This window comes from Solanum dulcamara, chromosome 1, assembly GCF_947179165.1.
Source record: "Solanum dulcamara chromosome 1, daSolDulc1.2, whole genome shotgun sequence".
Lineage (NCBI taxonomy): Eukaryota > Viridiplantae > Streptophyta > Magnoliopsida > Solanales > Solanaceae > Solanum > Solanum dulcamara.
Window position 1 is genome coordinate 79,135,877 of NC_077237.1, and position 25,637 is coordinate 79,161,513.

General features: G+C 35.2%; 3 protein-coding genes across 3 annotated transcripts; 1 reads left to right on the forward strand and 2 right to left on the reverse strand.

The window, feature by feature from the left end:
- Positions 1-1,126: 1,126 nt before the first annotated feature.
- On the reverse strand, positions 1,127-2,635 carry LOC129889190 (uncharacterized). Its single transcript, XM_055964391.1, has one exon. The coding sequence runs from the start codon at positions 2,592-2,594 to the stop codon at positions 1,131-1,133; it is 1,464 nt and encodes a 487-aa protein (XP_055820366.1). The 5' UTR covers positions 2,595-2,635; the 3' UTR covers positions 1,127-1,130.
- A 461-nt stretch (positions 2,636-3,096) lies between these two features.
- Positions 3,097-7,557, reverse strand: LOC129889199 (COP1-interactive protein 1-like). Its single transcript, XM_055964399.1, has 3 exons — positions 7,466-7,557; positions 6,222-6,409; positions 3,097-5,564 (listed from the first exon to the last, which is right to left on the reverse strand). The coding sequence occupies exons 2-3, from the start codon at positions 6,322-6,324 to the stop codon at positions 3,328-3,330; spliced, it is 2,340 nt and encodes a 779-aa protein (XP_055820374.1). The 5' UTR covers positions 6,325-6,409; positions 7,466-7,557; the 3' UTR covers positions 3,097-3,327.
- Positions 7,558-13,238: 5,681 nt separating this feature from the next.
- LOC129874180 (uncharacterized) lies at positions 13,239-23,996 on the forward strand. The gene is made up of 7 exons (XM_055949464.1): positions 13,239-14,501; positions 14,601-14,666; positions 20,816-20,960; positions 21,071-21,289; positions 22,880-23,066; positions 23,133-23,328; positions 23,579-23,996. The coding sequence occupies exons 1-7, from the start codon at positions 13,348-13,350 to the stop codon at positions 23,691-23,693; spliced, it is 2,082 nt and encodes a 693-aa protein (XP_055805439.1). The 5' UTR covers positions 13,239-13,347; the 3' UTR covers positions 23,694-23,996.
- Positions 23,997-25,637: the final 1,641 nt, after the last annotated feature.

Consider the following 25,637-nt stretch of genomic DNA (forward strand, 5'->3'; position numbering starts at 1 on the left):
TTCAGGTCCTATACTTTCAGATCCCACAATTTACAGGCGTTTGGTGGGTAAGCTCAACTACCTTACCCATACCAGACCAGATCTTGCATTTGCAGTCCTCACTTTGAGTCAGTATATGCAACAAACTTGTCAAGGCTATTTTGATCCTGGTTTACGAGTCCTAAGGTATTTGAGAATGAATGCTGACCAAGGTTTATTTTTTAATTCTTCCTCCTCTTTATCTTTAATGGCTTTTTGCGATGCCGATTGGGCATCATGCCGAGATAGCCGAAGGTCAATCACTGGGTTTTATATCAGTTTTGGTGGCTCACCAATTTCTTGGAAATCCAAGAAACAAGCTTCCATTTCTTTATCATCAACAGAATCTGAATATCGATCTATGAGGAAAGTTACAGCGGAACTTAGCTGGCTGGTTCGGATTCTTGAATATCTATCAGTATCTCCATCCTTGCCGGTTCATCTTCATTCATACAGTCAATCAGCAATCCATATTGCTCGAAACCCAGTTTTTCACGAAAGGATCAAGCACGTTGAGCTTGATTGTCATTTTGTGAGACAACAGTTTCTTTCAGGGTTGATTTCACTTTCCATTGTTCCATCATCGTCTCAACTAGCAGATCTTTTCTCTTCGGGCAGGGCTGCCCTTTTGCAAAAAGCAATGTTATCCAAGGAACTCTCTGGCCCTTCTCACTTTGCGATTCTTTCCAAGTTGGGAGTTGTTTCTCTCCCCTCCACCTTGAAGGGGGGTGTTGAGAATCAAGAAAGAACACCAAGCTTTGATGGTGATTTTACAAAAGATAGTGGAAGGAAGAGGATGGACAAGTAGCTGTACAAATCCAGAAGCTTCACTGGCAGTGCATATGCTTAACACATGACATACAGTTAGAGTTTGTTAGTGGAAAACAAATAGATAAACCACAAGTGTCATAGCACATGACATACATTTTATTATTGATTTCTTTTGATTGTCTTGTATAAATTAGCCTAAGGATGTACAGAATGAACAACAAGAAATACACAGAAAATTTCTCCAAACTTTCTTCATGTTTTCCAATAGTTTGACGCTTGATCCTAACAAAGACCACATCATATTATATGTTTGGACATAAAATTTAGGACCCTTTAATTTGTCAATTAAACTGAGGTTGGTAAATACAATAGTTGTGTGCTTGCTTATCATCACCTGAGATACAAAGAAAAAGCCTTTCATATGCTGCAGCCATTTTGGTAGCAGTAAACAACTTCAAACCCCTCTCTCTAGCAAATCTTCCTTTCATCTGTAGAATTTCCCTTCCATCCTCCCAAACCTTGTACAAAGCTTTCTTCAGTTCCCCTACTGTAGGTGCATATGTATACCCCATTTCTTGGCTGATGATGATTGATCCAGTAATGCTGGCTAGTTTCGTCGCCATCAAGGGCTTACCTGTTAGGATGGCTTCCAATAGTGTGTGATCCAAACCTTGAGCTCTTAATGTTGGGTTTATGAATACATCTATTGCATTGTAGAATCCTGCAAGTTGAACCTGTTCTAATGGTCCCAAAACCATCACATTATTCGATCCGAGGCCTTTGTATCGAGTACCCCATGGACCATTTCCAGCAACCAGTACAATGACATTGTCCCTGAATGTTGAGTTCTCATTGAAAATTTGTTGTAAGGCTTCAAACATTAAAGGGTGTCCTTTATCTTTAACCAACCTCCCAGCTAACCCCACGATTAGGGACTTTGATTCCGGGATTCCAAGATTGAACCTAAAATCATTGCCCTTTGAAATATCAGGCTTGAATATCTCCTCATTGACACCGTTTAGTATGACATGAACGCGTTCTTCAGGGATCATATAGATCCTTTTAAGTACATCTCCAGCATGATCACTCGTGGCAACGTGATGAGCGTAGTTTGGGAAAAACTTTACCTCTTCAATAACCTTTTTCACTCTTTCAGACAAAGCAGGTGACTTTACAGGATCATCAGTAGTATTTCGGAGAAGCTCCTGTATGATATCAGAATGTATAGTTTCGTAGGCAATTCCATGCCAGCTAACTGCAAGATTATTCAGGTTTTTCGATCTAGTATGCCTGAGGCCTACACTCTCTGTATGAATCACATCAAAGGGCCTATTTGTCGCGTTTTCTACTTGAAATTGTTTCCAAACAACGGCTTGGTCAAGATATCCAGCAGCAGTAGGTCTCGAGATGTGAAAATATGGATATAAAGGAAAGGATAAATTGGAGGATGAAGCCGTGAAGATATGAAGCTCGTGGCCTCGATTGGCTAAGGCGAGATGGAGTGTCAAGGCGTGTCGTTCAAGTCCTCCAGCGTGATTTTCATCTGGCCATTTCTTGACAAACAGAGCAATTTTAAGGAGTCTTTGAGGTGGTTGTGATGAAAAGTCAAGATGGTTCCAAGCTTTTGGGAATCGAAGGAGATTAATTGATCCTTTTTCGTAGCTCACTGTTGTTTGGATATAGTAATAGCCATAACCAAAGAAACAAGACCAGTAGAGTAGAGGAATGGATGACAAGGCAAAGAGAAAAACAAGAATACAGCAACAAAATTGAAAACTGGAAAAGCCAGTTTGATCTTTTGCCATGATAGTTTAATACCAAGAACCTCAATTCCTTTTCTGAAGCAAGAAAGAAGTACCATGATTTTGGATAGTGAGATTCATTTCTTTATTATGTTGATTATTAGTATCTCTTTTCAGATCTAACACAGAAAAAAGTGCACATGATTTTGAGCTTGTTTAAATTTTAAATATACTCACACATATCTAGAAGTCTTCAATTTAAGTTGACAAAATTGATTGCTTGTATAATGTGCAAAGGTTTCAATCTATGTTAATAAATTATAAGGTCACAAATCTCGAGCAAAACAGTAAAAAAAAGAGTCTTCAGTATGAGGAATAAGCTAAAGCAACAGTCACAGCACAGAATAAAGTATTGTCTAATTCTTCTTGGTTTACCACTCGGTTTCTGGTACCCGCATTGGGACCCCAACTAATCCCGATTCTCGTTATGTAAGAAATAGGATGTCAACAATCTGAACACTGAAATAGAATTGTATTGACTAATAACAAATTTGGTTATATCACACGTCCACTTGTACAAGGGACAACCATGACATATGAGAAGTTGTCAAGCCTACAGAATCGTCTGATGATTTACAAGTGGCTACTATTGCTTGTTATAATAACAAAAGAGAAATCAAAACAAGTTACAATAAACATGTCGAAGTTGTTCCACCCTGATAATGATTTTTCGTCAGACGTACAACTTTATATACATATGCCTAGAGAAATTGATGATATAAACTGAAGAGGAATCCTAAAGGTTCTTTCTACTGCCAAAGACAGAAAGTGATTTTTGGTAATACACAGAACGACTTCGATGGTAATCAATCCAGATACATAATTGTCGAATGGCTTCCCTCTTTTCCTCCTTGAGAGCCAACATTCCATCATCTTTCTCCTTGATCATTTTCTCCAATTCTCTAATCTTATTGTCTGATTTCCAAACCTTCTCTCTATACACTAATATCTCAGCTTCCTTGTCGTCCAACTGTGCAAGTAAGCAATCTAGATCATCTTGTACATGTACTATTCCTTTGTTTTTCCTCATAACCCAATCTCTTACAAATTTCAGCTCACAAGAAACCTTGGACATTCGATTAAAGAAATGACCAGTGCACTCCTCAAATTTTAGAGCCACTGTATCTAGTGAAGCCAACGTATCGTTTGCTGTCAGTGTTATATCCTTAATGCCTCTAATACCAACTTGTAACCTTGCATTTTTCTCTTTTAGATCGTTATTTTCTTTCTCGTACGAGTCTCTTGTTTTCTGATACCACTCCTTGTTCTCAAGGTGCATTTGTTCTGCCACACGGATCCTCCTGCTCAAGATTCTCAAACCATCTTCAAACTTCTTGCGCAGTTCTTCGGTCATTTCTTCTATTTTCCTTTCAGCATTTTGCAAATTCGATTTGGAATCTTCTAACCTGACTTTCATTTGTCTATGTTCCTCGTTCAACTTCTTTATAATATCTTCATTTTCTCTTAGTGACTTCTCCTGATCTGTGATCTTCGTGGTCAATTCGATGTTTTTCTTTTCCATCTGAGTAAGGCTATGTGTAGACTCGTGTTTCTCTTTCTCAAGATGTGACTGCAATAGAACATTTTCAGTTTCCCCAGTTCGTAGCTGCTGCTGAAGAGTGTTAATTCGTGTTTCCATAGATGAATTCTGATTGGACATATCATTCGCATAGGCCTCATGTTTCTTTTGAAGAGTTGACAGCTCATGTTTCTTCTCAAATAGTATGGTTTCCAACTCTTTCATCTTATCGGTTAGCTCCTCTTTTTCTAACTGTGAATGATAAGTTTCTCGGTTGATATCCCGTATCTGCTTTTCCAAGTCACTCTTTTGGCTGCATAGTGAGTCTACCTCCAATTTCAAGTCTTTTACCTGTACTTGTAAAGCTTCATTCTCTTTTAATGTCTCTTTCTCAACCGAAGAGGCGCTTGTTAGTTTCTCTTTTAGATTTTCAATCTGGATATGACATTCAGATATTTCTTCATTTTTTTCTTTGAGTGACAACTCTACTTCTGATTTACGATGACTCATGGCTTCCAGCTCTTGCTGCAGAAACTTAATCTTTTCGGTTAAATCTTTAACTTCGACAGTTGCCTCGTGGTACTTCTTTTCCAGTGACAATTCCAACTCGCGCTTTTGATTGTTTAAAGACTTGAGCTGTTCATTCCTTTCAGAATGTAAAGAGTCCAACTCTTGCTGCAGAGACTTTGCCCGTGTCATTAGATCATCAATTCTCGACTTTGAGTTGGTCTGATTTTCCTGAAATCTTGTAAGAAGATTAGAAAATTGATCTTCTTTCTCTCGAAATGCTGCTTCCAGTTGTTTAATTTCATTTGACTTGCACGTAATCTGCTCTCTGAATTCTTTCTTCTGTACACATGAGGTTTCAAGCTCAAGCTTCATCATAGCAATTTGATCCTCTAATCTCTTTATCTCAGCCAACCTCTCGCTCTCGTGAACCTCGTATTTCTTGGTAAGAGACAAGATATCTTCTTCTTTTTCTGTTACTTTCTCCTTTAACCAGGCAGATTCATTCATCAACTTGTCGGTCATGCTATTTTCTATCTCTTTGCCTTGATTGCTCGAGTCCTTGAAAATATCTCGAGATTCTGGTTCTTGGCCAGAAGATATTGGTGAATCAGGTAATGAATCCAAGTCCAAATTTGCATTTTCATGATTTGCAGTGTTTGAAAAGTATGAGCTGCCTTCGCCAGCAAACTGCCACGGGGAATGATATGCTTCGGAATCTGAAACCGGAGAAGATGAAGATGCAGCTTCATCTCTGGCTTTGGAACAAAGGTTGTATTTTACTTCTCCTTTGAGATTCTCATACATAGCATAGAGGGACTGGTATTGTTTGTGGAGATCATCAACAAGATGGATAAGTTCTGATCTTCTCCTCAAGTTCCCATCTCTACTTCCTTTGTTCATACTCTTGCTCAGCTTCACAATCCTTTTTACCTTGTTTTCAATCTCTGCAATAAAGAAGAAACTCTTCGAGTTAGGACTCTGACAAGAACAACAATATACCCAGTGAAATCCTACGACGTGGGGTCTTAAGAGTGTATGCAGACCGTACTTCTACCTCGTAGAGGTAGAGAGGCTGTTTTTGAAAGACCTCTGCTCAAGTAAAGCAAATCAAAGTAGTAATAAGGCTAATACAACAGTGAAGAAAACATGGCAACTTATAGGAAAGAAGAACCGAGCATATAAGCAAGGAACAGTAACATCAACAAACAAGTGTGATCACCTAAACATAATAAACAACAGATGATAACATATAACAAAAGCAAGAAACTACGTGAATAAGGCTAATACTACGACAGACATTGTGCTCCAGACTACCACCAAACCTAATCCCAACGAAAAGCAAGTTAGGACTCTGAGCTTTCTATTAATCAATCTAATGAGGCAGGCAAAAAAACAGAAAATGCCCGTTATCTCACTTGATACTTCACAGAATGAACAGCTTATTGCCAAAACGTATGGCTACTCCGTGTTCTACAAAATTCTTCATTAGGGATTGAGCTGGAAGATGTGCTTCAAATGGCACTCAATTTGCCTCTAATAAGCTAAACCACAACCCTCATAACATTGTAAATACTGAAGCTGTTTTCAAGTGGAATAGTTACCTATTTTTATGCCTTTCAATTGTTCTTCTTTTTCAGGATCCATATGACTCTGAAAAGCCTTAATGGAACCCTTCCAACGTTGTTTCGCCATCTCTGCTTCCATTATTTCAAAGGGAAGTACCGCTTAAGATTGACCGACTACTTGCATTAAAATGGCTGATCCATCTGAGACAAAGGAGACCCAGGATCTGCAATAGCCCATGAGCAAAGCCATTTAGATATGTACATTCAGAAACAGGTTCTTAGCATCTAATAAAACTCTGTTCATGCAATGCTTGATTTGGCTTAAAATGATCTTTGTTCTGAAATAATTATTAACATATAACATCAACGACAGAGACAGATCCAAAATTTAAATTTGAAGTTCAATTTGTATTCTTAACACTGAATCACTTGTGGTTCAAAAATTAGAATTGTTGAAATTTAAGTAAATTTTCACATATATTTGTTGTGCTCCGCATGAAAAGTATTGGATTCAGTTGAACACATTGACACTACACCGTCCCCTTCTGATCACTTTTCACCAGAATAAGCATAAAAATACAAACTAAGCTGAACAATTTCTAGAGTTTATCAAAATAATCTTGAACATGCTAATAGGAAGACAAAAATTCAATTCCAGCAGCTATTAACATAGAAGGTTGTCTACAATCGCACCCCTTGGGGTGCGGCCCTGAACCCTACTTGAACGCGGGATGCTTTGTGCACCAGACTGCCCTTTAATAACATCGAAGGTAATTTTTGAACAAGGATTTCATTTCAAGTCTATAAATAATTTGTTTGATATATTTGCACGGTCCAAACTAGTGATATACATGGAAGAAGCATCCACAAAATCCTCTTTCCTTTTTTTTTTTGGAATGATTTTCTGATTATGAAGAAAAACTGATCAATCAATCATTCATGAACATTCAAATTTAATGCAACAGCAACAATATACAACATACATAGTGTAATTCCACAAGTGGGGTGCGTCTGAGGAGGGTGCATGGTGTGTACGCAACCTTAACCCTACCTTGAGAAGGTAGAGAGACTGTTTCGGATACGTAGCAGATCTAATGTAATTAGCATCCGAACTCAATGATGAACAAACATAATCTCTTGTTAATCATTAGGATTATCCAAAATTTATCTTTACATAATCTCTTGTTAATCATTAGGATTATCCAAAATTTATCTTTCTTTTTCCATTACAACATAGAAAATGCAGAAAAAAAAGAGAGAAAAAAACTGCAAATTCTTACCTGAAAAACTCTGAGAAATTTGCATTTGTTTTCTTAACGTCTGTAGTATCTTGAAGCTAAGGGGAAATTTCAGTTATTTTTTCTACCATGATATTCTATGGCTATTAGTCATCAATCATCATCATGACCCTTTTATAATTTCAATATTACTCATCATGTTGACCCAATTTTGTTATCTCATGTACCAACCCGATTGGGTGTCAGAGGATCCATAGTACCTGCAGTCTCCCGGCAAACTAGAAACAATAAAGATAAAAAGAAAAAACTAATATTTGAATTCATAGAATTCACTCTGTGTCTTTAAGAAATTTAATCCTCCTCATTGTACTCGAGATTATGAATTATTTTCTCTCAAGATAAAACGGATAAACTATTACAGAAATAGCGGTACCTCAAACTTTTGTAATTTCGGCGAACTCAAACTTCAGTAACGAAATCACACACAGACTCGATCAATTTGTTTGTAAGAAATGTATGCAAGAGATGGAAAAATTCGATGTTGAAAAATGAGAGAAAATCTCACTATTTATATCCATCTACAGGTGCGAAAATGTCTGTTCAGAAAGACGTGGCTTTTCAGAACAAACATGGTGTCTTTTAGGAAGAGAAATGTCTGTTCGGAAAGAGCATTTCCTTTTCGAGCGAATTTCAAATGCGCGAATTAATTTAGTTAATTCAGTTGCGCAAATTCAATTAATTCAAATTAATCCGCAAATTAATTAATTAATTAATCAATAACTCTGAATTAATACTGAATTAATATTTAGAAAAAAAATCAATTAATGGATTAATAAATAAATTTTATTTAAAAAATTATTAATCACATCATTCGTCAAAGCCGAGCGAGTGATGACTGCGGTATGAGGGATACCCTCTAATATAAGGACAAGATTTTTTCTTTCTTCTATCAATGAGGAATAAATGACTTTTCATTTTCTCTTCACTTAGTTTCCCACATTTCCCAATTCTCATTTTTTTCATTTTCCAATTCACGCCTTACTTAAACCCAATATTTTCATTATTTGTAATATCTAAATTAAATTTAATTTTATTTGTTTATTTTGAAAATTTTCAAACCTAAAATAAATGGATTTCACAGTAACATATTAAACATTATTTTATCGATTAAATTCAACAGGCAAAATTGACACCAAATAAATTTAACAGACCATAAAATGTTAACATCTTATAAATAATTTTTTACCACAAATATGTTTTATCACTTTATGCGACATTGACGAACTCTCTCAGTCCGATGATTTTTATTTATAATAACTTAGTTTAATTTAAGCTTTCCTACTCAAGATTTCTCTTTGGGAAGGACTACTTATATTTAAATTATTATGTACACATCCGTAACAATATTGATTAAATAAATATAAGTCATTTATTTTTTAAACACTTGCTCAGAAAACCATTTTATATACACATCCACTCACCAAATCGTATTCGTTAATATATCTGATATAATTGATTTGCATCAATGAATTGAATATAATAGTCTTTGATACAATTGCATTCATTGATACAAATCAATTGTATCAATTGTATTCATGATATAATTATCGGTTAAATATACAATTATCGATCAGATATACAAATCAATTGTATCTCTCTGTCCTCTCTATAATTGTCTTTGGTGCAATTGTATTCATTGATACAAGTCAGTTGTATTCATGATACAATTATCAGTCAAATATCCAATTATCCATCAGATATATACAAATCAATTGTATATATCTCTCCTCTCTCCTAGATCTCGCTCGCCTCTCTCCTCTTTCTCCCAAATCTCACTCGCCTCTCTTCTCCTTCCAGTAACTAGTTTTTGACACAGATCAATTGTATTCGTAATACAATTATGCTCAAATATACAAATTAATTATATCTCTCCTCTCTATTCCAAATCTCGCTCGCCTCTCTCCTCCCTCTCTCAATCTCGCTCACCTCTCTCCTCCCTCTCCCAATCTCCCTCACCTCTCTCCTTCTTATAACATGTAGCTATGAATCCTAATTAAGTAAACTATAGCTAAAGAGGCTGATTATATTTCTAGTCTTAACTATTTTTGAAATTTCCTCATTTTTAAACCTTCTAGACCGGACTCAAATGGAAAAAACTCAATTCCTCTTCTACTCAGTCATAAAATGGTTTTGGATCGGATCTGAATAAAAGAGGGATTGAATGTTTTTTGATTGGTTTGGATCTGGAGGAGTAAAAAAAATGGGTGAAGTAATATTATAAAGTCACATGACATTTTTGGAATTAAAGAATCAATTTAAGGAGTTTTTTAATTCAGTTGGTTAACAATAACAGAAAATATGCACTATTTGTTATACGATGAGGTATATATACATCATTTGTTAGACAACAAAGGTATATATACACCAATTTTTTTAATGAGAGATGTATCCGCTCTTAATCACAAAATGGAAGATGCAAAGCATTAAAAATAGGCATAATACATAAATATACCCTTTAACTTGATTTCAACTTGCAACTATGCTTTTAAATTTTAAGTGTGCACAAGTAAACACTTTTAAACTTGTATAAAATCGAAGAAATAGACACACACATCCTACGTGGCATAATACATGTATGACGCCACATAGGACATAAAATCAACATGTAGAACGCCACATAGAATAAATGTGGCTATATGTTCAATTTTGTATAAGTTAAAATGTCTACTTGTACATTGACAAAGTTCAAAAAAATTAATTATCAGCTAACCCAAATTAAGATATTAGGTTTTTAAAAATAATGTGATAAATTGTAATTCACAAAAGAGAGGATATGCATTAGACGTGCAAATCACAAGTAACTCCTCAAAATTAGCATAACTTTATATTATTTAAAAGAGTTAATGCCTAAATAAATCTAAACTATTCATGTTCAGTTTAATAACAAAAATACGAAGTGGTTTGTTACTTGCACGAACCTTAACATTTCCTATCTAAAGAACCCCAGGCGACACTCTCTTTATATTGTGTAATTGGAGCACAAATAAAAAAATTTGAAAATTCGAAAAACTAGAAAAAAGTCCAAATTTTATATAATTTGATTTAATTTATAGATTTAAAAATTCAACACAAATAATTTAGTTTGATATTTGAAAAACTCAATTCATCCCAATTCATGTACACCACTCATTTTAAATTCAGCCCAACTTACGCCTTACCCCCAATTGCCAAGGAAAACCATTTCATCTATTGGTTGAAACTGAAAAAAATAATTCTGGTCCGCACTGGATTCTAGAAGTAGATTCTGTTCAATTGCTTCAATTCACTTCGTTTATTGTTCAAATCATCAGTTTTTCTTCCATAAGGGCGATTTAATAGAATGGGTGGCCTAAAGCCAAAATTTAGAAAAGAAAATTATGATTATTTAACTTATATATATTCTCATAAATTTTTAAAAAATATTGTAATTGATTATAATTTAATAATTAATTTTTCTTTAGCATAACATTTCTTGTAATATTTTGTAAGAAAAAATAGTCATATAAAAAATGTTGTAAGTTACATGACAACATAAATGTTTAAATCTCTTTTATTGATTATAGTCTTGAAAACTTTTTCGATAGAATCAATTGTTATATAAACTATCAAAATTATTTTAAAAGTGTTTAAAAATAAAATTAAGACTTCACTTTATTGAATATGCTAATTCGAGTATATAATTATTTTCTACGTATATAATATTTTATAATACTTTTAATTACAAAAATCAATATTATAGTGATTGTTGCATTTATAAGACATTCAAAATTAAGACAATATTTTTTAAAAATTAATTATTTGATAGTCTAATTAGTTTAACCTTGAAATGTTTAATAAAACATCTCAAAGAATTGAAGACAATCGTGCAAAGTCAATATTAAAATATGGTTGATTCAAATTAAAATACTCTAGATTAGACAAATTTAAAAATAAAAAGTAATTGTATATTTAATTTTGCTAGGAAGAAGATGGAGAAGAAAGGGGGTTGGGTAGCGTGGGGCGAGTAAAATGTGTTGTCATTTCATTTATTTTTTTAATAACAAAATAAATAAAAAATTTAGTTGAAATAATTTTCATTTTTTTAACAAAAAATTCTCTTTTTTTAAAAATTGTGGGGTCTGTGTCATCTTTTAATTAGTCATTTTGCCACGTCATAGCAAGTGTATCACACACACTTTACTTATTTTGCTGATTATCGAAAAATATCTAATAGAAGTTTTGAATAGTTAAAAGTATTCAATAGGTAATAGTCTTAATTGAGGTGTCTAAGTGAAATATGTGAACAACTTTAAGGGTCGTCGATGACTTAATGATTAACTAATATGGGACGGAGGGAGTAAGAGATTATCAACAAACTATTAAGAAAATTTTAATTAATACTCACCCCGTTCCTTTTTAGTTTCATGATTAGGTCTAACTCAATCTTTTAGAAAAATTAATACAGAGTGTTGTTTGATCATTATATTCTTTATTAATTCTTTAATCTTTATCTATATATGTGCCTCTTAATTCTAAAATAATTAATGTTCAAAATAAAATTGGAAAAAGAATAATTAAATATATCTTGATTGTTTAAATTGATAACTATTTCCTCCGTCCAACAATATTTGTCCACTATTGACTTTGCATGTATAATTTTTAAGAAATTATAAATAGAAGGATAATTTTACCATATTACCATTTAAATATAATAAATACAATGTATTAAAAAATATAATAAAAAATGACTACTAATTAATTAATGATAATGGTAAATTAAAACAAATATTGAGCTGAAAGGGATCTTTGAGAGTTGAATGAAGGATAGGGGATTTCTATTTCTTTTTTCTTTTTTTTTGTTATAAACATTTAATTAGGGATTAATTATGAAGAGATGAGGTTGAATTAGAATATTTAAAAGTTTAGGGTAAAAATTAAAAGATCAAAAACTTTTAATAAAACCCTAAATTCTATTTATTTTCTCCATTTTTTAAAATCTTCTGTTCTCCTTTTCCCTCCTCTCTTCTCTTCTCTTTCTTTTCTCCATTTTTTTAAACGCTCTTGTTACTTTTCCCTTTCATATTCTTCTTCCTTAACTTCTTTGCCTTTTTTCTTCTCCGTTTTTTCCTTTCTTTTCAAACATTTTGTGTTTTCATCATCTTCTTCTTCGGATGTTGTCATCCTCATTTTTTTCTTCATTCCGATTTGATTGTGAAAATTATAAAAAAAAATTGATGAAAAGAGAAGAGAGGATATGTTGTTTATATAAACATGAGTTGTTCAAGCAACCAAAAGATGTTGTTTAAACAACCCTAAGTTGTTTAATTCAAACAACAGAAGTTGTTTAAACAACCAAAAGTTGTTTAGTTCAAACAACCAGAAGATATTTAAACAATCCTAAGTTGTTTAGGTATTTTTTATGATTCTTTAGTTAAAACAATGAAAATATTTTAAATATCAGCTAGTTGTTTGGAGAAATATAAAAATATTTGCTAATTGTTTTGGAGATCGAGATATGAAAATATTTGTTAGTTGTTTAGACAAATGTTTAAATATCTACTAGTTGTTTAGAGATGATGGTGACGTGGAGGAGGAAAGGTTGGGGGAGGATGAGGCTGAGGGGTGGATGAGGGTCCGGGAAAAAAGAAAGGGGGTCTTTTGTTAATTAAAAATATTTGTGACATTTTAAAATATGTGTCGTTATTATTAATTAAAAAAAAATCTCTTTTATTTTCAAAACTTGTGTCATATTTTTTTTATTTAATCTCTTAAAGCTCTCTTCTAATTCAATTCAAGAAAGTAATAGCGATAAATACATAAAAAGAACTAGGGTTGGTTCTTCGTTTAATCTTTCCTCTTGCTGGAATTTGTTTCTTTTTTAGGGTTGAGCTGCAGTTGCTGTTCCAATGGCTTCCAGAGATGCAGACCCAAGTCTCGGTTATCTCACTCGTAAGGAAACGGAGGTAAAGCTTCCTAGACCTACGCGTGTGAAGAACAAAACCCCAGCGCCAATCCAAATCACCGCCGAGCAAATCCTCCGGGAAGCTAGGGAACGTCAGGAGGCTGAAATCAGACCACCCAAGCAGAAAATCACTGACCCAACAGAGCTTGCTGATTACCGTCTTCGTAAGCGAAAGGAATTCGAGGCGTTAATTAGCCGTGTACGGTGGAACAAGAGTGTGTGGGTGAAATATGCTAAATGGGAAGAATCACAAAAGGATTTCAAGCGTGCTCGTTCTATATGGGAACGTGCACTTGAAGTGGATTATCGTGACCATACCATGTGGTTGAAGTATGCTGATGTGGAGATGAAGAATAAGTTTGTTAATCATGCACGTAATGTATGGGATCGAGCCGTCACTCTTTTGCCTAGGGTTGATCAGTTGTGGTATAAGTATATTCATATGGAAGAGATGTTAGGCAATGTGGCTGGTGCAAGGCAGATTTTTGAGAGGTGGATGGGTTGGATGCCGGATCAGCAAGGGTGGTTGTCTTATATTAAGTTTGAGTTAAGGTATAATGAAATAGAGAGGGCAAGAGCCATTTTCGAGAGATTCGTGCAGTGTCATCCGAAAGTTAGTGCTTGGATTAGGTTTGCGAAATTTGAGATGAAGAATGGGGAGATAGGGAGGGCAAGGAATTGTTATGAGAGGGCTGTGGATAAGTTGGCAGATGATGAGGAAGCCGAACAGCTGTTTGTGGCGTTTGCAGAGTTTGAGGAGAAGTGTAAGGAGACAGAGAGGGCAAGGTGCATATATAAGTTTGCACTTGATCACATACCGAAAGGGCGAGCTGAGGATTTGTATAGGAAGTTTGTGGCATTTGAAAAGCAGTATGGTGATAGAGAAGGTATTGAGGATGCTATAGTTGGAAAAAGGAGGTTTCAGTATGAGGATGAAGTAAGGAAGAATCCACGTAACTATGATACGTGGTTTGATTATATTCGGTTGGAAGAGAGCGTTGGAAATAAAGAGAGGATTAGAGAGGTTTATGAGAGAGCCATTGCTAATGTTCCTCCTGCTGAAGAGAAGCGATATTGGCAGCGATACATTTACTTATGGTAAATTTGACAACCTTCACTTACTTCAAATGATGTTTAATTCTATTTTGGACACCTTACCATGCAATTATGTTTATTGGCCGACTTTACTCTTTTTAGGATCAATTATGCATTATATGAAGAGCTTGATGCAGATGACATGGAAAGGACCAGAGATGTCTACAGGTAAGATATCGTTGTCTCGAATGAAATATCACTATGTAGTTCATTTGGCTGATGAACCATATTATTTATTATGCTCTATGTTTTTGATACTGGTAATGGCAAACATAATCTAGCTCTACCAACAGTGGTTTCCCTTGTATCTAGTATTTATTTGGCTCTGTCTCAAGGCCAAATAAATTTTCTTGCTGCAGCCCAATCTTCTTGAGCACTCATCATGATAATACTCCCAACTTTTAGATTGTTAAGGGTTTTTTCCCTTTCAGTTGTTTAGTTGCTAGTTTCAATTTTTAGCCTTACTTCCATCAGGGTTTGAGTAGAATTGGTGTTCCTTGGTGTGGGTTTTATCTAGTTGCAGCGGATAAGTACTGAGTTGGTCTTTGTTAGGGTTACCTTTTGTGACTTTGATTAATAGTGGTGAACAACTAGTTTTATGATTGGAATTTGGAAGTCAACTTTTCCTAATTCTTTGTGTGTTTGGTTCGACTGAAAACTTCTCTGTGATGATATCATTCTCCACTGTTTGATTATTTTCCACCTAAGGGGGGCTGGAATCATTTTTCTTTATAAATGTCCCCACTCATGCTTACTTACCTCTTGCTTCAACCTAACATATAAGCATTATTTTCAATCTTTAATATCCAAAATTATCATTAAAACATCATCCTCATATCCTACCCTCCACCTTGTATGTTATATTTCACCTACTTTATATCCAACTAAACACTGGAGGATGATCCATAAGATAATTTTCAAGGTGAAGCTGTGTTTCTGAAACTCTTCCCTAAAAGTCAAATGCGCCCAAATCATAGGAATTTGTTGATATTTGTTTTTAATTAGTTTGAAGGTTGTTACTAGCAGTGTAGTCTGGATGGAGTTCTTGAATTCAACTTAATGAGGCCACCAGTAGCTTCAGTTACCAACAAAAGTACGAGTTGGAAGGAATCGACTTACTCTCGAGACATCTTGTATTCTCAAACCCATACTAGTACTTGTTATTTGATCTCAAATCTATTTCTTAGGGTGATTATACTAGGATTAAACCCTTATCTGTGAATAATAACCCTTAAATTTAAGTTGTTTATTTTTTAATTTTACAACAAGAACAACACCAACATATCCAGTGAAATCCCACTTAGTGGGGTCTAGGAAGAGTAGAGTATACATGGACCTTACCACTACCTCGTGGAGGTAGAGAGACTGTTTCAGAAAGACCTTGGCTCAAGTGCATCAAACCGAAGTAAAGGAAGAAGAAAACCTATGCCAGTTTCTACTGGGACAGTTTGTAGTGTGTTGCTAGTTACCAACACCTCGAATATCCTTATAACCTCTATCGATGACCTCATTCATGGTTCTCTTCTGTTCCCACTTTATAATCCATCATTCTTCTCTTTAATAGCCCTATCTCCTCTTTATCAACCTATGCCAATGTAGTGGTCTCCCATTAACGTTATGTCTGGTCCAAGGGATGAGACCTGACCTGAAAGGGAATATTTGAATTACACATTACTTGCCTTACTATTTCCCTCTTTTACTTCCTAATGGAACTAGGAAAATAACCCATACCTCCTATTCTTTTCTGCCTCTCCTCCTTCACACATATTTTTCTCAAATATTTTTAGAAGTAGGATTATATATTTTAGCACTCCTCCACTTTAATCTTTTATCCTTTCAAACTGAACCTACAGAGTAGGGTATGAATTGCCCTCCTGAGGGCCTCTTATTGATACCTAGATTTGATTTAAATCGATACTTTACAGAAAATAACATTTGGTTAGCTATTGTTGTATTTGCGTTACTTTTCTTTTTAAAATTCCATCTCACTACCCCGAAAAAACCCAGACAGATTTGTGCAGAAATGTAGTAAAGGTTGTGGGGATAGTATTAGGTGAATTGTTTCTGAGATTGATGAATAGTATTTGGTGATTTTTTGCTGAGAGATGAATTGTAAGCAGAGTGCCTTTCCTATCTTCCATTATGTGATTTAACAACTTTGACTGATGCAAGCTTTAGTTTCTGGAATCTATTTTGGACGTAAATAGGTGTGTATGGATTCCACAATCATTATTAAATACGAAGCTGATAGATACAGTCCATGAGGGCAATGCTGGAGCATAAAGTCATCTATGGTATTCATTACTAGTTATCTCTGCTTATAAACTGAGACGTTGAGGTGATAACTATTATTTCTGTACTTGCTTGCTCCTTTGTCATGCAAAGATTATCACCATATCAGTTTGTAGGAACTAACTTTCGATGAAAGGTTAGAAATACACGATCGATTTAAACTTTCAGTTGTTTTTGAGTGAACTCATCGAGACTAAGATTGTTTTGGTGGGTAATGTTGTATGATCTAGTATTCATTATGTTAGTAGCACTTTAATCCACAACATGAATATTCTCTGGAAAGATGTACAAACTTGGAGCAACTGTAGAGGGGCCAACCATTGCTTTAGTAGACACATGTTTTTAGCCCTTTCAAGTTGTAGTTATAAAACTGAATAAGCTTGTAAATTTGCTAAACCAGACGGATATTGGGGGTCTGAGGAGAGGTAGAGGTAGGCCGAAGATGCATTGGGGAGATGTGATTAGACAGGACGTGACACTCATGCAACTTACCAAGGACATGACCGTAGATAGGAGAGTATGGAGGTAGGGATTAGAGTAGGAGGTTAGTGGACAATCACTTTTCTTACCACTACTATTATTACTATTCTTCTATTATCTTCCCATGATTTTTATTACCTCTTGTAGTCTCCTTTGCTTCGGTATCATATTATTTATTGTTGTAATGGTCTTTTCTCTAGTATTTTTAACATGGGTTCTTCACTAGTGTATTTCTTTTTTCAAACCTGCTTTGAATTGTTTTACTTGAGCTGAGGGTCTTTCGAAACAACCTCCCTGTCTTCACAAGATAGGGTTAAGTTCTGCGTACACACCACCACTTATTAGATTACACTGTGTATGTCAGTGTTTTGAGAAGCGAGAAGCGGAAAAAAGCGACGGGGGCTCGCTTCACAGAAGCGTGAAGCGAAGCGCATGCTTTTTTCAGAAAAAGCGCTATTTAGTATAAAAATATAAAATATAAAATATAAAATATGCATAGATAAATAATCAAAAATTGGCCATGAAAGTGGTCTATGGGCTCCACTTTTTGATAAATTTCCTATGCAGTTAATTAAACATCCAATAACCATTCTCCACTTCATATCACCAGCCCACTAGCCTAATAAAACAGCTGCAGCAGTATTAAAAAAAATAAAGCAGCTGCAGTGGGTAATAAAGCAACCCTTGTTTTGTGTAATAAAGCAACCCTTGTTTTGTGTAATAAAATCACTATAAAAAATTCAACCAAATTTGTCAGCTCAACAAATTAATTAATATTATATGATAAAATGATTTATGAGAAAAAGAAAATCATGATACAGATAGAAAAAAACAGAGCATAGCTTAACAAAACAGAGGTCACTGAGAACCCAAATCAAAAAAAAAAAAGGGCCAAAACATACCAGCAGCTGCGCAGAACTGCACTGCTGGCTGGATAGAAACAGAAAAAGAAGATGAGAAGAAGTGATGAAGAGAAAAAGAGAAGAACATCACAGCGGCAGAAGCTGAATAGAAATAAAAATAGAAAGAGAAAGAGAAGAAGAGAAGAAGAGAAGAAGAGAAGAAGAAAAACTAACCTGGTTGTGGTTGAAGTTTGAATTGACGAAGTCTCGAAGAAGTCACAGCAGCGAATAATTAATTGTAAGTTTGCAGATTTGTTCTTTTAAAATAAACCCTAGTGCCGCTTTTAACAAATAAGCGCGCTTTTTTCTCGCTTCAACATGAAGCGCGCTTCTCGCTTCTTCCATGAAGCGCACACTTTTCTGTTTTCGCTTCGCTTCACGGTATTGAAGCGCTAGTGCCTCGCCTCGCTTCGCTTCACGCTTAAAGCGAGCGCTTTAGCGCTTTTTCACAACACTGGTGTATGTTGTTGTCAGAACTCCACCTTATAAACATAACTTATCACTATTGATTCTGGTCCATTTATCTGTCGTAGTACACATTGTATTTTTGTGATCAATTTGCAAGCAATTACATTTTTCATTTGCTTGGTTCTTTGAATCAGTTAATTTCTGGAGTACTTACTAAATGGTCACTACTTGTATTAAATGAGCAAAACCATCAAAGGAAGCTGCAAGAATCTGTGAGGAATAGTACAGTTGAGCTTGTGAGACATCTTTTGATGTTGTATACTGTGCACAGGGTAGATCTATTCTGGTTGATATGAAACCAACTTTTCTTTTATAGGCGTTACTACGAGACCAACTTGCATTGCAGTAAATATTTGGAGCAAAGCATTTGATTCGTAAGATTTTTTTCTTGCATTAAGCCACCAGAATTCTTTTCATGTTTCATTCCCAAAAGTTGTTCTTCTCATGTCTATATATCTAATTTCTTTCCCTGTCTTCTGGTTGACTTTATTGTCATGTGACCTATGTGACATGAATTAAGGTCATCCAGACACTTTAAATGTTACATATTCCTTTTGGATTTTATCAGAGAGTGCTTCAAGCTGATTCCTTGTAAGATGTCCTTGTTGTTTCAGTAATTTTGATTAATTCTGATTGTCCTGGATGGAGGGCTAAATGTTGTGATATGGTGGTACTAGGTTACTGGTGATGACAAATGTAATCTAGCTTTACAAACTGTTCACTCTCCTTTTGTCTAGATTGTTTCTTCCTTGATTACGAGGCTAAATGATTCTATGGCTTGTTTGAAAATAAATATTCGTCAATTAATTGCATGCTTTAAGTCAACTATGATATGGTTGTTGAGTTGTAGTCGAACTGTTAAGTTCAGAACTCCAACTTATAAGTAGAGATGGGGTTTCTTAAGGGGGTTGGAAAACTAGAGATATTGTTTTGCCTTTTGGCTGCAGTTTGTGGAGAAATATCATGAAGGGATGGGATAATTTTACGGAATATATCTCATTCAAGGTCGGAGACGAAAGGAGGGTATTTTTGGGGGCATAGCTGATGGGGGAATATTTTAGCGAGAGATGAATTTCAGAGTTTGTACCGAATATCTTGGCAAAGAGAATTGACAATTCAACAAATTAGGGGGATCACAAGGTGAAGAGACAATTTGGGACTTGAGATTTAGAAGGGATTTTCAAGATTGGGAAGTGGGTGAATTTCAAAGATTGCTAGCTTTACTTCATACGCAAGTCAATCCGGTGTATAGCCCTGATGATTCATGGTGGGGCCTGGGAAATAATAATGTGTTTTTCTGTGAAGTCTTTTTATAAGAAACTTTTGATTAGGGTGGGGTCTGATTTCCCATGTAATGCAATATGGGTTCCAAGTGTGCTGAGAAAGGTGCTTTTTCACATTGAGAGAAATAGGAGAGCTTTTGAAGGAGTAGAGTTGAGCTTCTCTGAGTTGAGGAGTCGCCTCCGATCCCTCATTTTCTTTTTGTGTAAACAGAAAGTTCCCAGTTGTATAGATGACTGGGTGGAGTTGGTAGAGAATCATGTCTTGTAGATTCTTTACTTTTTGGTATGCCCTTGTATACGGCCAGTTTGGCCCTGTTTACTTGATTAAAAAAACAACAACTTATCAATATCAGATCTGTTCTATTTAGTTGTTTTCTTCCTTGTTTTTTCACAATCTACAGGCAAACAATTACATTTGCCAGTTGACTGATTCCTTGAATTGAATAATGTTTGGGGTGCTTGTATTCAACAACCAAACTATCGAAGAAATCTGGAATGGATAGTGCAATTTAGAGTTTGAGACCCCCCCCCCCAAAAAAAAAAAAAAAAAGAAAAGGAAAACCCCAACCATCAAAGGAAAAAGAGCATATGTGACATCATTTACACAAGACCATAGGAGTGAGGGTTTACCGTGTGTGCACCCAAAGGGTAGTGGCTGTGGGTTTCCTTGTCATAAAAAAAAAAAGAAGACCATATACTTGTATCTGTGTAGCAAACATTGTTGGCAAAACATTTAATTACGAGGATACCTGTCTTACATTTTGCCACCTGAATTTCTCTCTTTGGTATACATCTGAAATCTTTTTCATCTTGTGTTGTTACTAGCCCTCTGCTTACACAATTAAGGCCATTCAGTTATTTCGTATGTTAAAAGGTTCCTTTTTATTATCAGGGAGTGTCTTAAGCTGATTCCGCATCAGAAGTTCTCATTTGCAAAGATTTGGTTGTTGGCTGCCCAGTTTGAGATTCGGCAGTTAAGACTCAAGGAGGCGCGGCTTCTACTCGGAGAAGCGATTGGAAGGGCTCCTAAAGACAAGGTAGACCCTAGACATCTTTATGTGGGTTGATTCCTCTTCTGATATTTCTGAGGGGTATCCCTTTGCATGTTGAAACCTTACCTATACATGTCTTTTCTACTATAATACAGATATTTAAGAAGTACATTGAGATAGAGCTACATTTTGGTAACATAGATCGTTGCAGAAAGCTTTATGAGAAGTACTTGGAATGGTCACCAGAAAATTGCTATGCTTGGAGCAAATTCGCCGAATTAGAGAGGTCCTTGTATGAAACAGATAGAGCCAGGGCTATTTTTGAGCTTGCAATCGACCAACCTGCACTGGATATGCCAGAGCTATTATGGAAGGTATATTTATGTTGTTCTACTGGCTGAGATGCTTGTGTTTTGTTAAAAAATTATTTTAGAATGTAATTGTCTTCTACCAACTCATGTTCTTGCTTAGTGCTGCTGCTGGGACTCCAGGCAGTTCTGTGCTTGCATTTTTCTGTAGCTCATTGTATTAAGATGACTGCTTTCAGCATAGTTAAGTAACTTGGCTTTGATATGAACCCAGAAAGGAACCGGCTCAATAGTCACTTGTTAACTGGAGGTTAGTAGATCACACCAGCAATGTTCAAAATCATTATAAGAAAAGATTTAGCACCATTTGAACAGTGTTGTATGTACGTCAAGCCCATTTAGATCCCTAATGTTACTAATAAGCCGGTCAAGGATGCGCACCATTCCTAATTACAGGAGAAATTTTACCATGGACATCCAATTGACTGAATTAACTATCCTGTATGTTTTTTTAAATGAAGAACTGACTATCTAGTATGTCGTCTTGACTTGCAGAGAAATTTCTCTCAATTCCCACTGTCCATATTCATGGCTATCATTTTGAAAATACCAAACTCCATGGTCTTTTTAAGTGTCATCAATACCTGCAATATATATGATTTGAAGATTTCCAGGAAGTTGGTAATAGAAGAATAGTTGTGAAGGACCTCAGGGCCTAGTTCAAGTGACAAAGGTTTAAGGGACTTGTGGCTTAGGTCAAAGATTTGAGCCATGCGCCATGAGAACTAAGCTTGGTATTGAAGTGGAGAAGGTAGAAGTGCAGACCCATTATCCCGAGTTTCAAAGGTTGCTGCGTGTCCCAAGGATATGCCCCTGACAGTTTTTTTGGTCATAAAAAAAAAGTAAAAGAGTACTTGTGAAGGAGTGTCTGCACTAGGGAAAACAACTAGTCTGAGCATAGGTTTACCCTTTTCTTAGGAAAAATGGGACAAGAACTGCACAAGGCATGAAAAGAAAACAAAGCATTTGGTTTAATCATCTTTTCTTCTTTTGTCATCAAAACAAAAAGAAAACAAAGCATTTGGGAAAATGCTCATCATGTTCTCTCATGTTATGCATTTTGGAGACTAACAGACTGTCACCTCTATACTGTAAGCAAGGAATTCAGCCTACAAAATTTGACGACTTGGGTCCAGTGCTGTGGATTCATTATTTTTCCTGCCCTCCTGATGTTCCTTGTTGCTTAATGATTGAATTCTCAGACCTCCTTTCTGGATATTCCTCGAAACCATTATTGCACCTTTAGTTTGCTACTTCCTTATTAAGAACTAGTATTCTCACCCAGATTTGTTGGTGTGGTCATGGCCTGTCTAGGTCAGTAATTAACATTGCTTTCAAGTCTAGAAGACAACTTAATGGGAAAAACTTATCTGCATAGTGGTGAAGCTTCCAGAAGCATTCATCTTCAGGGAACTAATCTTGTACTTGTAGAATGCCATCGAGTCTCTCCTGTTATTTTTGAAAGCCTTTTCTCGTTTTAACTTTTCTGCTGTTGATTAAGGGTAATTTGAAACAAAATCATGGTATTTGTGCAATTTAGTTTTGGTATATGCAATTCATACATTCTAACGAGCTACTGTTATGCATTTGTGATAGGCTTACATCGACTTCGAGATCTCTGAGGGTGAGTTTGAAAGAACTAGAGCACTATATGAAAGACTTCTTAACCGCACGAAACACTTGAAGGTGTGGATAAGTTATGCGAAGTTTGAGGCCTCAGCTATGGATTCAGAGGCTGAGGAAGATATTGAACAGAAAAAGAACTGCCTGCAACATGCCAGAGGTGAGAAAGTTTCTCCATTAATTTTGAATTTGTGTTGATAATAACTTTTCTCCTTTTTTGATTTAGATGTTTTCGAGAGGGCTGTTTCTTACTTCAGAAATTCGGCACCTGAACTGAAAGAAGAAAGAGCAATGCTTCTGGAAGAATGGCTAAATATGGAAAGTGGTTTTGGTGAGCTTGGGGATATCAATTTAGTCCGAGCCAAACTACCAAAGAAACTCAAGAAGAGAAGGCAAATAGACATGGAGGATGGTCCAGCAGCGTAAGTTCTTTTACTATATATTTGCATATTTCTAATGTTTTTTTTATCTTTTTTGCACTTATATGGCTGTGCTTAGTTTATTTTTAGTCTGCATTGTAACTTGATTAGGTGTTTCGCCACTCCCAATTTGTTTGTTCATATGAAGTCATGAATTAGCTAATTGCTACAAGGAATAACTTTGTTTTTTATTCTAAGGTGTTGACTTTTTACTTGGATGTTTGCTGACCCCTTCTGGTTTCAAATTTTGCAGTTATGAGGAGTACATAGACTATCTTTTCCCTGAAGAAACACAGACCACTAATCTCAAGATTTTGGAAGCTGCTTATAAATGGAAGAAGCAGCGGGTTGCATCCGAGGAGGATTAGCCAGATTATGTCAGCTTCCATTTGATTTTGTGCTCTTTTAGTTTTTCCCTTTTTGTCTTGTATTAAATGTTGAAAGAAAAATTGAGAAGAGTTTGTAATTGAACATTATATCTCTTATCTCAACAAATCTAATCTGGCATTGTTGTGCACTCAAAAGGTGTGGCACAGGAGGCCTAGTCGAATGTTTTGTGTCGTGCCACGTAGTATTCCTATTTTCTTTGACGTTAAGTTCTCATGGCAATGATGTATAGTAATTGTAAATGATATAAACGTACTTCAACCAATTTGAACATAGTTTATCTATCTTGAACATTTCCCTCATAAGAAAGTAACTCTGCTTAATTTCCTTTCGTGTAGGATAACTAATTAAAGGAGTTAGTTTTTAAATTTCTTTGATCTTACAGATAGTGTCCCTGTTCGTTTGTTTGTTGAAGATCTGATAAACTATGGTCTAGCAATTGTTTTCTTTGTAAGTGCTTCTTAACGTTTTACACCGAGTAGATATGTTGTGGAATGGATGTGATTCTTTCATCCTAAATTAAAAAATTCACCCTCACTGTCTGGGAATAGAAAAACATCTGCTAGGGAGTGTAGGACAGAGAATATCTGGTTGATAAAAATCTAATTTTGATATTTATGATGATTTCTCACAAACCATATGGGATTTTCATTATTTCAGAGTTATAACTGAAGAAAACGAACACAATTATTTTAGAATTATGACATACGATTAACCTTGTCGTAAATAGCACTGTATAGGGCAAACCGATAAACCGCATTAAACCGACAAACCGAACCAAATCGGAAGAAAGACCTGACTAGTGGTTTGGTTTGACTTGGTTTGGTGTTTGGAAAAAAAACCCGACCATTATAGGGTTGGTTTGGTTTTAACTAAAAAAAGTCAAACCGAACCCAAACCGACCCGATTATAAATATACTACTTTTAAATTATGTTATACATAAAAATATTTATTAAAATGTAATTTATAAATATTTTTTAAAATTTTTTCATAATTTTTGTTTTCTTTCTTACATTTAGATTTGGACTTGAGAAGCCCATCTAAATAATATACAAAAAAATCCATCTTATAAAGTTAAAACTTCAAACGGTGTTCTCCTCCATCTTATATGTTGATATTTTGTACTAGAACTCTTTTTAAGAAGCGTTGCTCTGTGCTTTTTATTAGATACTATGAAAAACTCGAGAAACCCGAAAAAAGCCGAAAAATCCAAAAAAACCCGAAAAACCCGAAAAATCCGAAAAAACCCGAGAAAAATTGATATCGAAAAATCCGTCTTTTATTGGTTTGGTTTGGTTTATAGATTTAATAACCCGACACAAATGGTTTGATTTGGTTTGTAAAAAATCTGAACCAACCCGGTCCATGTACACCCCTAGTCGTAAATAACCATTAACAGTCCTCACCCTCTAATTCAAACCTTCAGGAGTCGTTTGGTTTGAGGTATAAGGAATAATAATCTCAAGATAAAATGTAGAATTATTTTATCTTGAATATGATTGGAGGTATTAGGTGGTTATGAGATTATTTATCCCACCATTTATACCTAAGGGGTCGTTTGATTGGGAACAAATTATCCTGGGATTAGTTATCGTGGGATAACTTATCCCACCATGTATATCTATTTTTTTATTCCAGGACTATTTATATTTACCCCTTAAATCAAATGACCCCTTAGTGATTGAATAACTTATCCCATATACATGATGGGACAAATTATCCTGAGATAACTTATCCCATATACATGATGGGACAAATTATCCTGAGATAACTTATCTAGGGATAGTTAATCCCAGGATAACTTACTCCCAACCAAAACTATCTGCTAAATGTGTACCTCAAGGATCATGCCAACATCTTCTCTTCTCCCACAAAAACAAAAGAACCTTGACCACAGTTTTGGGCAGTTCCTATATTTTGATCA